The sequence below is a fragment of the Haliotis rufescens genome, unplaced genomic scaffold (genome assembly GCF_023055435.1).
Source record: "Haliotis rufescens isolate VD_foot unplaced genomic scaffold, xgHalRufe1.0.p SCAF_3, whole genome shotgun sequence".
Taxonomy (NCBI): Eukaryota; Metazoa; Mollusca; class Gastropoda; order Lepetellida; family Haliotidae; genus Haliotis; species Haliotis rufescens.
Genome location: NW_025964001.1, coordinates 26,766,719 through 26,783,733, shown reverse-complemented (window position 1 = coordinate 26,783,733; position 17,015 = coordinate 26,766,719). Strand labels below are relative to the sequence as shown.

Genomic DNA, 17,015 nt, shown 5'->3' with positions numbered 1-17,015 from the left:
TCACATGTCATAGGTACACAGGGCAGATCAAAGACTAGACTTCTCACCTCGCAAATACATGTGAATAAAACATCAAACAAATTCAATCACAATGATGTTCTGTCTGCGCTACCCTCCAAGCTCCAGTTGAGATTAACATGTCTTGCTGTGAAAAGGGAAAAGACGAGGATGGCTTCATCTTGTATCACGTCCAACAAAATATAAAATGGCAAAACTTCTAATTGTATTAGGTTCAGGATTTCATCAACGGAGGCCAAGGAGTTTTTGCCAATTTGGATATCCCGTTGATGCTGTTTGAGGTTTCTTGTTGCACATTGTTGTTTGCGTGAAAAGGAAAAAGTTGACAACTGAACGACAAATATGAATTTAGCTGCCTCACCCAAGTGGGAGTGAAACTAGAATTATTTATAACATGTAAGGTGACTCAGTGTTTACTTTCCTTCTGAATTGAATTACAAAAGTTACCCATGATTGTATACGACTTCTCATACTGATGGTTTTGTGGGTCTTGGTTAAATACGTTTGACAATCTACCAACTTTCCATTGAATTTAGTGCATGAGGAGACAGCCAGTTGTAACCAAATTCTGTGTGGCAGAATTGTCTAATTTTAAACAGGAAGAGTATGTAGCCTGTTTAATCACACTATAGTGCAGGTGGTGGGGTAACCTAGTGGTTAAAGTGTTCACACGTCATGCCAAAGACCCGGGTTCGATTCCCAATATGGGTACAATGTGTGAAGCCAAATTCTGGTGCCCCCCACTGTGATATTGCTGTAATATTGTGAAAAGCACCATAAAACTATACTTACTTACTACACTCACTCACTCACTCACTCACTCACTCACTCACTCACTGAGCATTTTACCACAATTCAAGAACATCCAATTTCTTCATGTAACTATGGATTAACTATACTCATAAGGGCGGTCGGGTAGCCTAGTGGTTAAAGCGTTCGCTCGTCACACTGAAGGCCCGGGTTCAAATCCCCCCATGGATACAATGTGTGAAGCCCATTTCTGGTGTTCCCCGCCGTGATATTGCTGGAATATTGCTAAAAGCGGCGTAAAACCATACTCACTCACTATACTCATTATACTCATGGGAAAAAATAGGTGTTCTTTAACTTCTTTTGAATAATACATTTCATGGTCTATAGCACTTTCATTTTCTTGTTTTTAACACTTTAATGAACACAAGAAGACACTTTCTGTATTTGCGTAATGGGATCAACTGACTGGAACCAAAATCCAGTCAGGAAATACAACAAAAATAGTTTAAATTTATTTTTATTTTCCAAACTGCATCATTGATGGATTAGAACTTATAACGTTTACATCAACAATATTATATAATATTATGGAAGGTTCAACTTTAACTGCCAATGGCCATCTCATCCTATCTGGCTGTACACTGTAGTTGATGTTACAATTCTGTGGTCTGGAGATTAAGGATTATCTTGGGAATGTTCATGAAAGTCAAATCAATTGTTGCACACCTAATTGAGGCAGTTGTTAAACAGATGTCCCTTGTGATTAACCAGGGTGGTAAAAAAACCAGGTATAAACATGACAAGGTTAATGTTGGTGGCAGACAGCACTTGTCAGGAAAGCCTTGTTTCTACAATATTGCCAAAGAATCTGAAATATTGTATTTTAAGTAAGAGCAAGAAACCAATGTTTCGCCTTTCGCTTCTGACCTCAATGATCAAACATTTGGTACATTAATACAAAGAATCAATACAAATTTTAAATGTCACACTTTAATAATATTTGCTGAAATTATTACGGAATATACCTGAATACTCAATCTAGTACTTAGACACTCCTCCAAGTACTACTGTCAATTATTGTATCAAATCTTTCATTGATATAGTGACACATGTTTATCTGGGCATGATGGAGTTTGTTGTATCAGATTTATTGATTATTAAGATATATATCTCCTAAAAAACACCAATAAACAATGTAGTCTAGCACCAGAGACTTTATAGGGTTTCATACTGGGTTCCGTGTTAAATCTCATGTTTTTTCAACTGTTATAATAATAACAGACCATTTATATTGCGCATATTTCCACATCACACAGGGGCATGCTCAAGGCGCTATTATTACCCCGGCCACCAGATCTCTGTGCACTCAATCATTCTCAGCTCCCTGGGGAGTAGGGAACCCAGGCTGCCTGTGAGGTGCTGGAAGGTTAACAACCATATTGCCATCTCATCCTACTGGGTACCCATTTACTTCTGGGTGAACAGGACCGCCTCCGTGGTCTAGTGGTAGAGCGTCCGCCCGGAGAGCGGAAGGTCCGGGGTTCGATCCCCGACTGCGTCATACCAAAAGACGTTAAAAGATGGTACTTGTTGTTACCCTGTCTGGTGCTCGGCATTAAGGGGCTAAAACAAGGACTGGTCGGCTTGGAGTCAGTATACTGTGTCTGAGTGGGGTATTCATGTTAAACTGCGGCATGGTATCTCAGTGAGCTAGCACTATAAATCGGCATCAGTCCGGGCTAGTACAAGCAGCCACACACACACACACACGTGCATGCATGTCGCTATATAAGTGCAATAATGTTGGACACAACGTTAAACCCCATTTCACCTCACCTCTGGGTGAACAGATGCACATTGCGAACAAAGTCATTTACTTCCGGGCGAACACAGTCATATGCTTCAGTATGGGGCAGGACCAAAACACTAGAAACTCTCAGGAGCCAAACTGCCGAAATGCAGTCACCCATCCAAGGACTCTCCGCGGCCGAGGCTGCTAAACTTCACCACATTTGTGACCTGTGCGCAGTGCACAGGACCACGTGCCACCACATTCTTCTTGCTCTCTTTCAACATAATCTTATATTTGCATGCAACACACTGCTCATCCAAAGTGAAATGTCAAATGATGTAACAGCAGATGTTTAAGCTTAGTGAATCCATAACACTGCTTATTTACGTTTAAAATACCATGCTGTCTTGTGTAACAACACTTGAGATCTTTACAGCCTTTGCAGGTTGGCCTTGATCTCATTTTAAATAGGCGTTATTTGGCATTTCCTGCTATTGATTTCAAGTCAGATCACATTTCAAGTTGGAAAATTAAATGCTATTATTCAACTCCCAGCTGTGCTCTTGTATTGTTAGTCCACATTCTTTGTCTGTTAAATATTTAAGGCAGGGTGACACAAATTATTTCACGGTGAATTTTAGGTTTAGGGTAGTCACTAACTTTAATTTTTAATGCATTAAAAGAAGACTGACAGTAGTCGTATTGGGTAGCCATTGTAACCATCTGATCCACATTCAGGGGGCACGGGTGGCCCAGTCGTCTAAGGCGCCGCTATTGGCTGTGCAGAGTTGCGTCCTTTGGGCACGCCAGAAACCTATGATTGTGGGTTCGAATCCCGGTTCGCCCTGATTATGTTTCTAGGTTTGTCAGCACCATACCTGTGCTCGTGGGTTTCACCGAAGTGGTAAACGTCTGAGACCTGCATCACTTCGGGCTTTCCTCCCTTATTAAGCTGACACGCCATGATATACACATGTAACTGTAATACTGTTAAAAGCGGTGTTAAACCCAACTCACTCATTCACTCTGATCCACATTCCCTAGCTATGAAAAATATGGAAGACTGAGACCCCCTGATTCACATAGTAGTAGCCCCAACCTGTCACAACTGGGATTTGAACCCACAATCATTGGTTTCTGCCGTGCCCAAGGGACACTACTCTGCACAGCAAATTGTGGCACCTTCGATGACTGGGCAACCTATGAAGAACAAACGTGTCTATAGAAACTTGGTCTCCTCACTTTATGGCTGGAATAATGCTGATACGACGTTGAATTTTAATTTTTATCACTCACTCACTCGCTCACTCACTCACTCACTCACTCACTCACTGAGACCACCTGATCTACATAGTGGTGACTGAGGATGAATTGTACTCCTCGGCCCAATTCCTGAAAGCGATCTTAGCGCTAAGGTGACTGTAAGCCCCATACTTTAACTTAGACTTACGATCATCGTGGCGCTAAGATCGCTTTAAGGAACGGGGTCCTGGGCCCACTTGCGAAAAGCTGTTTTAGCGCTACGATGATCGTAACTCCCATACTTTAACATAGGCTTACAATAGTCGTAGCGCTAAGATCGCTTTGTGCAAGTGGGCCCTGGTGCTGAGATAGTGTGCAAACTCAAATATGCAAATTTGTTGTACTTTCAAACACTTTGTGTAAATGTTACCCTACCTTGGTGTCACTTTTAATCCCAGCGTCCTTTGCATGGACATGTACACAGACATACACGGCACCCTGGGGGCAGTGTTTGACAAGTACTGACTTCATGAACTGTTGCAGCTAATACCATACTATTTTGTTTCAGGTTTTATGGGATTTGAAGCCAATAATGTAAGATTCAGTATGGAAGAAACTGTCAGGGTACATATTGTTCAGTTAGGAATATAAATCATCAACGCCAGAGAACAATCAGTCCCAATAAAGGACCAAAACAGATTCCATTGGATGTAAAAGGCAAAATAGTGATAAAAGTTATATGAAAGGATCAAAATAAATCAGTGAAGACACCAGGTGTTCACAAAAAAAGGTAAGCGTGTCCTATTCTGCTGGTAGAGAAAACAATCAATTTATTTAAAAATGGCCCCTTGACTGAAAAAATTCTTTAATTTTCCTAAAATATATTGATAAGAAGGTTGAAATAAATCTGATAGCAAGAAGAGACTCGAAATAAGTAGTCTCTCAAAAGAACTGATTTATCTTTATTCCATAGTTTTAAATACAAAAATGAAAAACAGGACTTGTTGGTTAGTATTATTGAAAGTGTAGGAGATAGAAAGGTCTCCCCTGATCCTTCTTTTTAATACAGCCCTGGTACATCACATAAAGTCACCTCATAGTGGCCCAGGAGGCACAGGTGTTTGCTGGGCAGAGTTGCATCCCTTAGGTGTGTCTGAAACCTGCGGTCATGGGTTCGAATCCCAGATTCACACTGATAATGTTTCAAGGTTTGTCATACAAATGACTGAAGTGGTAAATATCCAAGACATTGCTTAAGTCTTTCCTCCAACATGTAGCTGAGATGCTGTGAAATAACCCAAATACTGTTCAAAGCAGAGTAATCCAAACTCACTCACTAACTCACATTGGCCCTTGGTAAAGTAGGACATAGTTGTCAGGGGAGGTAATGATCCTTGTGAAACAAATTCCGCTTTTTAGAAAAACTGTACTAATAACAAATACTTGTCCCAGCTGACTCATTCATTTTTTTTTATCATTGATTCCTGATACCACAAATTAAAGATTCCAGACAAACTCCATTTTGTGTGTTGTCTGAGTTAATTTGACATGAAACTTGGAGCCTACTGTCTCCAGGTGATGACCTTATCAAGGCATACAGTGTTGAGTCTCCCTAACACTGTCTCCTAGCTGCTGTATACTATGTCTGTTCATCAATGAATAATTTGTCTTGCTCCCTTGCACTGTGATTAATGAGGGTCAACTGTCTTGTTTTGTGACTGTGGTGGGATGCCAGCATCACTCTACTACCAGTCTGTGCCCCAAATGTCCGAGTCCACTGGCATAGATTGTCTCTTGGCATCATTTTATGTATATCAGTATAACTACATTTATACTGAACAATCAAAATTAGGGATCATGAAATTTTGGGGGATATTTTTATGAAATTGTGTTCTCACTAGTCTTTACTATTAGAAATATCCCCAAACCTATTCATGATCCCTATAATTTTTTGGGAAGTATATATGGAATTTCCTAGCTGTATGTTGTAGAATATACACAATTATACATATACCATGAATTTGGAAATTACTGTTCTGATTGGTCAATCAGAGGTTTCAAATCACCTTAACCACCTCTGATAAAAACAGTGAGTAAAATTCAATTTCATTTTAGCATGGTAAAATATACAGGAAAGTTTAATGACTAGTGGCTGAAGTCACAGATTGCCAATCATAAATGTTTGTGATAATTGTTTTGTCATCACAGTTTTGTTTTAAGTTCCAGATACCAGAGCTCTCCTCCAAACTGGTGAAAAATAAGTGACAATAAGTGACATTCTTTGAAAGAGTATTGTCCCTTGTTCCAGGTGCCCCCTCTTCCCAGCCACAGGTGGAGGAAGGCAAGCTGATGCTGGAGACACTGCAAGGCTTTGTCATGTTCGTCAAGAAGAACTGTACGATTCTGTATGTGTCCGACACTATAGAGCAACACCTGGGTCTCAAACAGGTGAGTGTACAGGATTCTGTATGTGTCAGACACTATAGAGCAACATCTGGGTCTCAAACAGGTGAGTGTGTACAGGATTCTGTATGTGTCTGACACTATAGAGCAACACCTGCGTCTCAAACAGGTGAGTGTACAGGATTCTGTATGTGTCAGACTCTGTAGAGCAACACCTGGGTCTCAAACAGGTGAGTGTACAGGATTCTGTATGTGTCTGACACGATAGCGCAACACCTGGGTCTCAAACAGGTGAGTGTGTCTGACACTATAGAACAAAACCTGGGTCTCAAACAGGTGAGTGTGTCTGACACTATAGAACAAAACATGGGTCTCAAACAGGTGAGTGTACAGGATTCTGTATGTGTCTGACACGATGGCGCAACACCTGGGTCTCAAACAGGTGAGTGTGTCTGACACTATAGAACAAAACCTGGGTTTCAAACAGGTGAGTGTGTCTGACACTATAGAACAAAACCTGGGTCTCAAACAGGTGAGTGTGTCTGACACTATAGAGCAACACCTGGGTCTCAAACAGGTGAGTGTGTCTGACACTATAGAGCAACACCTGGGTCTCAAACAGGTAAGTGTGTACAGGATTCTGTATGTGTCTGACACTATAGAGCAACACCTGGGTCTCAAACAGGTAAGTGTGTACAGGATTCTGTATGTGTCTGACACTATAGAGCAACACCTGGGTCTCAAACAGGTGAGTGTGTCTGACACTATAGAGCAACACCTGGGTCTCAAACAGGTAAGTGTGTACAGGATTCTGTATGTGTCTGACACTATAGAGCAACACCTGGGTCTCAAACAGGTAAGTGTGTACAGGATTCTGTATGTGTCTGACACTATAGAGCAACACCTGGGTCTCAAACAGGTAAGTGTGTACAGGATTCTGTATGTGTCTGACACTATAGAACAACACCTTGGTTTCAATCAGGTGAGTGTGTACTGTCAAATGAGGATTTATGAATCTACGTTGCAGTGTAACACATACACAACAGTTTTGTGCAGTGTTTATGAAGTGGAGGTTGACAGAGAGCCAGTGTTTAAAATACCCGCCTGCCCAACAGTCCGAGTTGGTCTATTTTGCTGACTGATGGTCAGTTTTGCAAAGTTGCACTCCCGATGGTTGGGAGTTAAAGTTACTTAGTTGACAATCCACCAGTTTATTGTTACTTTCTGAGAACGAACATAAAATAGTACTAATGTTTACCCATTTGTTACTTTTTTTAGCAGTGAGTGAGTTATCCCAAGCATGCGAGTATACAGACCAATTATACCATCTCATCCTACCAGGTACCCATTTACTGCTGGGTGAACAGAGGCATAGTTTAAGCAATGTCCAGGTCTTGCTTAAGAAGGCACCACATGTGTACTGTGCTTCAGTGCAAGCCACGACAGAAACTCTAGGAACTATCAGAAGTCAAACTAACGAACACAGACACCCATCCACCTACTCTCTGCCACCAGCATTGCTCAGCTTCACCTAATTTGTGATCTGTGTTCAGTACACAGGACACATTTCACTATGTTTTGTAATAGTGATAATTGTAATGTCATTAATGCTATTTGTTTTACAACTATGTGTATAATGTTGGTATACACATTTATTTGCTCCAGGAAAACCTCCTGGGAACGTCTTTGATCCACATCATCCACCCAGAAGATGTGAGAGAGCTGTCGAAGCAGTTTACCGTCTCTGTACCCCCCCCAACAGCTGATGGTAAGAAAGGGCATGAAGTTTGATGTGTAGTGTACACATATTTCATCATGTGGACATTTGCATAAGAAAATAACGAGAATTGAAATTCAAAGTCAGTTTAGGAGAAAATCCTATTGTGCTTTGAAATTTGAGGTAGTCTAATTGTAGATTAGATACCTCTTATTTTAATTTGTTTCAAATATCAGTCTTCAAATATCAGTAAATGTGCAGAATCACAATAACAATGGGATGTATTTTAACTTTTTCATTTTCCTTACAATTCAGTGTCGGCAAATGTCAAGGACATCCTCCAGTCAGAGCAGAAATGCTCTTTCCTCATACGGATGAAGTTTCAATTTGGTAAAATTGATGCGAGGAGTCGTCAGACAGGCTTCGTGGTAAGTATGCTGCTCTGTGTGCACAGCATTGGAAGCACTGTGACAAAATAAATAGTCATACATTCTTCCTGACATCCAATACACATCAACACACAAGACACACTATCACACATAACTCTGTGACATTCAATACACATCAACACACAAGACACACTGTCACACATAACTCTGTGACATCCAATACAAATCAACACACAAGACACACTATCACACATAACTCTGTGACATCCAATACTCATCAACACACACGAGACACACTATCACACATAACTCTGTGACATGCAATACGCATCAACACACAAGACACACTATCACACATATTCCCTTGATATATACATGTATATCCACTACTCATCAACACACACAAAACACACTATCACACATATTCCCTTGATATATACATGTATATCCACTACTCATCAACACACACAAAACACACTATCACACATATTCCCTTGATATATACATGTATATCCACTACTCATCAACACACACAAGACACACTATCACACATATTCCCTTGATATATACATGTATATCCTCTACTCATCAACACACAAGACCTACTGCTAGTTCTGACCTTTACCATGAGACTGCTTCAATGCACTTCTTTATACATATGGAAGAAGCACAATCTAGTTATACATGTTTATGCCCATGAAAGATGAGAAGGTTTGTTTGGTAATTAAACACACACACAACCACATTCCAGGTTGCGTAACTGGCTTGATGGAGTGTGTGGTGTAGCTGATGCCCTCTTCCTCATGTAGTTAACCTCTGCCCTGCCAGGGGCGCTCAGTGTAACCAGACTAGTATTCTCTCCTACTCATACCGGCAGTCACTCGCACACTCCCATAGGTATCAGGGTTATTCCTTCTTTGCTTCAAAGACGCAAAGGTGGCAGTAAAAACTCTTATGTATTGAAACAGAAACATACCGAATGTGAGAATGTTAAATGTAACTATGGGGAAGGTTCTCAAGTAAATTGATTTATTGACTTCCTGCAGTCGAAATGTATATGCTGTTGGCTCCCTGAGTTGGCTTTGGTTTTGTGTATCAATAAGTATGAAACTTGTCAAGATAAGCCCTTTATGTACCTAGGATGTCAATATGCATCTCAATCCATTATGCTCAATCCTGACCAAAGTCTCTTTGTTCTATTTGTCTTAGAAATATGATATATATGTATATGAATTATTTATTTCTTGTCTGTTTGCTCTTTATTAATTATCTTTGATACAGAGGGCATAATTTGAAATATCTATAAACTATTTATTTCTTGTCTGTTTACTCTTTATTAATTATCTTTGATGCACTGGGCATAATTTGAAATATCTATAAACTATAAGTTTGTTCTTTTGCTCTTTGTTAATTATCTTTAAAGCACAGGGCATAATTTGAAACATCTATAAACTATTTATTGCCTTTTTATGTTTACTCTATATTAATTATTTTTGGTCAATTTGAAATATCTATAAACTGTTTACATATTTCTGTTTGTGTTTGACATCTTTATTTGATGTACAGTGTATTATGTGAATTACCTACAAACTGTATATTTGTGTTTGTTCCGCAGCTTGTACACTGGACAGGCCGCCTGAGATTACGAGCCTCCAGAAAGGCGTGCGGCTATGCCATTGAAGGCCTTGTGTGCATGTGTCAGCCCCTGCAGACAAGCGCCCTCCTGGAGATTAGGATGGGAGGGAACATGTTCATGAGCAGACATGACCTTGGGATGAAGTTTACATATTGTGATCCCAGGTATGCCTGCACTTGCTTCTCTCTTCCTGCATGGTGTTCTGTATGACCTGGGACAGCCTTGCTGTGTTTGTTTTATGTCTATTCATTGATAAATACTCCAGGGCCCACTTGCACAAATCGATCTTAGCGCTAAGATGATCGTAACTCCCATTCTTTAACATAGGCTTACGATAGTCTTAGCGCTAAGAACGCTTTGTGCAAGTGGGCCCAGGAGCGGTCATGCAAACCAGTGGTTGACAGTAGGGGTTGGACGAGTCCAAATTTACTACCCGGGTACCAGACACCCTTTTCCCAGACCCTACCTTGGTACCTGCTATGGGTCTCAAGAGTTGGGTACAAAATGTCCAAATGGAAATTGTTTTACCGCAGCCCTGGCACAAACTATGGAGATACATGTACAACATGTTCTGCTCATGTATACACTGATGTTGACTGATGCTTTATCTTTCGTTGACTCAATCATATTAAAGCCAGAAGGAATGTTTGCATGGTCAGAAAGAATTGCAAACATAAGCAACTTGCAGTGTAACCATGGAGTTTTATTGTTATTATCATTGAACAATATATCACATGATCACCTTGATATAAATATCCACTTCTCTTACCACGGGTCTGGGTAGTCCTGTGGGTACCCGGGTCCTACTCAGGACCCATCCAACCCGAGTACCCAAGTTACCCGTCCTAGCCCTGGTTGATTCATGAAAACAGAAAGATTTCCACCCGTAACCCCGGTTTCAAATTTTGCCTAGGTTAGGGCAACCTAACCCTAACCCTAACCCTAACCCTAACCAAACATAATTGATTTTTAATACTTCTAGCCAGGGGTTATGATTTTTCTAAAGTTTGAGACAGGGGTTTCGGGCAGATGATTTACCTGAAAAACGATACATGTCTGGAGTAAGATGAAACACAATCAGACAGATCAGATACTATAACTACCTGATCTTCATTGGTTGGCTGTTATGTCCAGCATGCATGATATACTTGGTATTATAGCTAAAATGGATAGAATTATCATTAAACCACCCGCATGTTATCAGAAATGAGCGGGCCACTGTAACTTGATAATGCCCTCATATTGCTTGACGACAGGCCATTATCACGCCCGTGGTTAGGTGACGTCATAGGGATAGGTGACGTCACATTCAATAGTGACATCATCTGGTTCGTTCTATGACGTTTACATTTTTGTAAAAGTGGGTAAGTGACATTCGTGTTGATTGCAGTAAATGTTTCAAAACTGATATTGTTGTTTCTTTTTATTTGATAACAAATCCCATCCATTTTAGCTACATGTATAACAACGGTAACGCTATTTTTCAGGGCATTATCATTTGCAGAAGTCCTTGGTCTTTTCAACTGCCCTCCTTCGTCGGGCAGTTAATGGAAGACCTCAGGCTTCTGCAAATGATAATGCCCTGAAAAATAGCGGTACCCTTATACTATTATGGAACAGTCAAACCCTGTCTGTCTCGAACTCGGTGTGTCGAATCCCTGGTTGTGTCGTAGCGCTAAGCTGTTTCATACAACGGCACCCAGTCCAGGCAAACCCTTACTGGATTTATCAACCAAGTGTGTCAAACTGGAAGTGTAAAATTCCCTGTTGTATGGAACGCAATTTATGGTCCTGGAGTTAAAATATGTTCAAATTGTCCCTGTTAAATGAAAATCAATTTTGTTGATAAACATGACTTAGCACAAAGATATACCTCACATGGCTTATGGGATATGAAAGCCTATATCACCTGACAGGTTAACTAAACATGATTGGTTGTTTGCAGAATATGAATAGTTGCATGATACCAGAGTTGGTGCTCGCACTATCAACCCCTTGTTTATCTGTCTGGTGGCCTAAAATAGTATACATGAGATCGGGTACCAGAGGGTCACGCCTGGTTCCGGTGTCTCTCTTTAGTGTCCTTACTGTAATCTCTCAGTCTAATCTCTCAACAAATAACACCTTCAAGACACACATGGTGCAGGAGAAGTCCCAGGTGAGGAGGTGAGGTGAGGTGAAATTGGGTTTAACGTCGCGTCCAAGATTATTGCACTTATATAGCAACGTGCATGCACGTGTGTGTGTGTGTGTGGCTGCTTGTACTAGTCTGGACTGAAGCCGATTTATAGTGCTAGCCCACTGAGATACCATGCCGCAGTTTAACATGAATACCCCACTCAGACACAGTATACTGACTCCGAGCAGACCAGTCCTTGTTTTAGCCCCTTAATGCCGAGCGCCAGACAGGCTAACAACAAGTACCATCTTTTAACGTCTTTTGGTATGACGCGGTCGGGGATCAAACCCGGACCTTCCGCTCTGTGTGCTGACGCTCTACTAACTAAACCATGGAGGTGTGATTGTTTACATATATCGCTATCATATGGCTTGAATATTGCTGAGTGCATGTTAAACAAACAAACATTTCCATCACCACATGCTAGTAATAGCTCTCCGGGCTGACGCTCTACCACAAGACCACGGAGGCGGTCCTCAGGTGATCAGAATCCCTGTCGGAGCACCTGTCAACAACAGGTGAACATGATGATGCTTGATGGTATATTGGGCCCTAGAGATCCGGGTTAGAATTGGTCTTCAGCAACCCATGCTTGTCGTGAGAGTCAACGGGATCGGGTGGGCAGACTTGCTAACTTGGTTGATGCATGTCATCGTATCCCAATTGCGTGGATCGATGCTCATGATGTCAATAACTGGATTGTCCGTCCGTCCGTCCGGGATGACCCACAGAAACCAGCTATGAAATGTATGGTGTGTTACAACCCTGTTTCTATTCTTATAAAATGTCTACATTAAAATGTGCCTGTATGACAGAAATGCATGGAAATGGGGAGTGCTCAGGTAGACCAGACCGGTGGATGTTTATGTAAACTCTGTCACAGTGCAGGGTCGTGTGTGGAGTGTTCAGTGAGATAACATATGACATCAAGTAATAACATTCATCTGGGATGAGGCTAAACAAGCAGACATCCTCACAATAGATCCCTACATTTACTTTTCCGACGATCACAATAGATGTAACATTCCGTGGCTACGGCAGTAAATTAGTTTTAAAAAAAGGATGTAACCAGACCCTGAGGCTTATTGCCAGAACACATGAGTATATTCATTTGTGGTTTCTAGCATCAGCAATACAAGTCATGGCATATTCTAATGACTGAGGCACATTTCTGTTTGTACTTTGATGAGGTAACAGTGGAGGTATAAATAAATACAGACAGCACAAAACCTGACAGGTTGTTATAGAAGTAAAACCACAAGGGCATAAAACAAAAACCTTGCTTCCTACATATCAGCATGTTTCTCAGGCTGTCAAGACTCTGTCATGCTTTGGCTCCTAACAGAACCACCGATGTTGGAACCTAAATGAATTATATATACACATGATGGTTGTTGCTATGAACAGTGCTGCACACTTTGTGGAATATCTAAAGGTGTCCAAGGATGATTTCATGGAAACTTTGTGACCATTTTTGTTTCTTGGTGGGAAGGACATTTTTGGAGAGGGGTCAAGTATTTTGAAAAAAGGGGTGTGCGTGACTGAAGTCATGAAGTTGACAAGATCAGGGGTTAACACTGGTGAATAGTAGGGTGTCTAAAAAAGGTGGTCTACACCTCAAAAGACCTTCTCTAGATCCCCAGTGTTTTGGATGTGGAATTGAGTTCTGAACTGAACTGGGAAAAGTTCCTTATTCTGCTTCTGTTAAACTTTTCTGTATATCAAGGAACAATCTAGGAAACATGTAAAACAGTCCCAAAATTGATTTTGCTGTTAAGGAATCAGCTTTTGGTCTGAAGGAACATTGCAGTGAAGAGATGAAATTTATGTATCAGACAGTTTCAGGAAATTTAGGAACAGTTGGTTGTGGAACTGAACTCCCACAGATAATATTGGGGTAGAATAATCACGGGAATGTTTGTTGTTTGATTGCATTAACAGGTTTGATTCTGCTGGACGTGTTCAAATTAGAAACATTTTTGTCACAGAATCATCACACTGATTGGCTACGAACCAAACGAGGTGATTGGCAAGACAGCTTACTACTTTCACAATCCACTCGATGCCTCGAAAGTCAGCGACTGTCACTCCAACTGTAAGTATTACCTTAGAGTGAGTGAGTATGGTTTTGCGCCGCTTTTAGCAATATTCCAGCAATATCACAGTGGGGGACACCAGAAATGGGCTTCACACAATGTACCCATGTCGGGAATCGAACCCGGGTTTTCGGCGTGACGAGCGAACGCTTTAACCACTAGGCTACCCGACCACCCCTAAGTATTACCTTAAGGACTGACCAGTTAATATTCAGGTTGAGGTGAGGTTTTAGTTTGAGACAGAATAAATTCTCAGCCTGCAATGTAAAACATACAAGCCAAAGAATTTCTTCTGATCCATGGCCCATTATTTTCCAGAACATCCAGAGTGAATAAATATGTCGAGTGAACAAATAATGTATTTGTTGTAGAACTGGAGGACATTTTCTTTCAGCATTGTCAGGAACAGATTATGTTTTTAGTACAAAAATACTGCCCCCTCCCCAATATCTCATTGTAGACCCCTTATCTCTCTAACCTCGGGTGTTTTATTGATTGTAATATCTGAAAAGAGTTGAAAGGTTGGATGAAGTGATCTATTTGTTGAATGTGTAGATATTCAAAATGCAACAACCAGCACATGTATGATTCTATTAATGTGGAAATGGTGTGTAAGTACACACCAAGCAGATGGTTGCTATGTAGAGGAAGGTAGTAATGTATGTAGTCTGAAAAACTGATGTAATGAATGGCGTGTTAGATTTTGATGAAAATAAAACTTTAAGTACTTAATAGAAATCTGAGAGGATGAAGCTAGTTGTGAGAGGGAGGGTCCTGTATGTGCTGCATTGTACACGGTGGAATCTGATAGTTGTGAACAGGAAATCGAAGTCCTGGTTGACTACCTAGGACAGGTAAAGTAAAGTGTAGGCTGAGACACCTTCATGGACGCAGTCAGTAGGACTAATGAGCTGAGGTGGAACGGGGTTTAACGTTGTGTCTAAGATTATTGCTCGTGTGTGTGTGTGTGTGTGTGTGTGTGTGTGTGTGTGTGTGTGTGTGTGTGTGTGTGTGTGTGTGTGTGTGTGTGTGTGTGTGTGTGTGTGTGTTGTAGGGGGGGGGGGGATGGGGGCAGGGGGCTGCTTGTACTAGTCCGGACTGATGCCGATTTTTAGTGCCAGCCAAATGAGATACCATGTCGAGGTTTAACAAGAACACTCCACTCAGACACAGTGTTCTGACTATGAGCCGACCAGTCCTTGTTTTAGCCCCTTAATGACAAGCACCAGGCAGGGTAACAACAAGTACCATCTTTTAACATCTTTTGGTATGACATGGACGGGGATCGAACCCGGACCTTCCGCTCTTTGGGCGGACGCTCTACTCACTAAACCATGGAGGTGTGATTGTTTACATATCGCTATCATATAGCTTGAATATTGCTGAGTGCATGTTAAACAAACATTCCCATCACCACATGCTAGTAATAGCTGACCAAGATGAGGACTGGATGTGTCATCATGCCCCAAAGATGTGAATTGTTGTGAGTTGTGAGATACATCTGTATACACCTGTATAGTTTTATTTATCATATAATGGGTAGGTTTCTCGGCAGGATAAAGCCAATGGATAAAAACGATATCCGTTGGGGTCATATGCGGATAGAGATGCAAATATCAAAGGTCAAGTAAGACTACTTCACTGTTTATAAACAAACATGGCATCGGCCCTCGTCATTCGGCGATCGAGTCAGAATTAACCATCGGTTTTCTGGATAAACTACAGGGATAATTGCTATCATTATCAAAAGAACAGTCTAATATACTGAAAATCAGTGTCTAACTGTGACGTGGCTAAGGTATTTTATAAGTTTTGGCAACTTTGGAGATATAAATTTCGAAACAATTTTGCGAGGACACGAGCCAAGCTGGATCAGTAGCCATATCTGTGCTTGTAGACCTCTTCGGCTTGAAACCTTCTCCACAAATCAAAATACCGTAGTTGGATTTGACCGAAATATGTTTGAATTGTTACCTTGTTTCTTTTTGTCGCTGTGTGTACATCTGACTACACTTCTTAACGTTATGACAGGACAGACCGACTGTCAACAACGTCTGACCGTGGCCCTGACGTCTCATAGACTAGGGTTAGAGTAGCCTCCCTTTGACAAAGAGCAGTTATTCTAGCGGACAGACCGATGGATTGCCGCGAAAGGCAATTAAAAACAACTGTTGTTTTGCGAATATGTTGCTTCGCCACTGTATAAGAAACAGATTTCAGTTGGAACTATATTGGCTACTGTCACTGTCCGACTGACACATCACTTACCCTGTGACGTAATAAATATTAATGCGCGCATTCCAGGAAAACTCGCAATGTTTCGGTAATGCTTGTGAGAGAGGGAAAGCGATTTTAAAGCACAGAATTAAAGAATGACATTATATGATAAAGAGGTTATCACGCTTGTGTGTTTGGGGATGGTAAATATCCTTTATTAGGAATAAACACTATGTATTTAGCTGGCCAAGGCTCGCTAAATACAATGTTTATTCCTAATGCAGGATATTTACCATCCCCAAACACACTCGCGTGATAACCTCTATTTATCATATAATGGGTAGGTTTCTCGGCAGGATAAAGCCAACGGATAAAAACGATATCCGTTTGGGTCATATGCGGATAGAGATGCAAATATCAAAGGTCAAGTAGGGACTACTTTCACTGTTTATAAACAAACATGGCGTCACCCTCGTCATTCGGCGATCGAGTCTGAATTAACCATCGGGAATCGGGATAAACTACAGGGATTAATGCTATCATCAGCAAAAGAACAATCTAATATACTGAAAA

At 41.0% G+C, this 17,015-nt stretch overlaps 1 protein-coding gene across 2 annotated transcripts in view; it reads left to right on the top strand.

The window, feature by feature from the left end:
• Nucleotides 1-17,015, top strand: part of LOC124144808 — a 159,038-nt gene that overhangs the window by 124,915 nt on the left and 17,108 nt on the right. For both annotated transcript variants that reach the window (XM_046514386.2, XM_046514394.2), the window contains 5 exons: nucleotides 6,114-6,253; nucleotides 7,874-7,976; nucleotides 8,241-8,353; nucleotides 9,930-10,114; nucleotides 14,118-14,224. In XM_046514386.2, coding sequence (XP_046370342.2) covers nucleotides 6,114-6,253; nucleotides 7,874-7,976; nucleotides 8,241-8,353; nucleotides 9,930-10,114; nucleotides 14,118-14,224 — 648 coding nt within the window. The remainder of the gene's footprint in view (nucleotides 1-6,113; nucleotides 6,254-7,873; nucleotides 7,977-8,240; nucleotides 8,354-9,929; nucleotides 10,115-14,117; nucleotides 14,225-17,015) is intronic.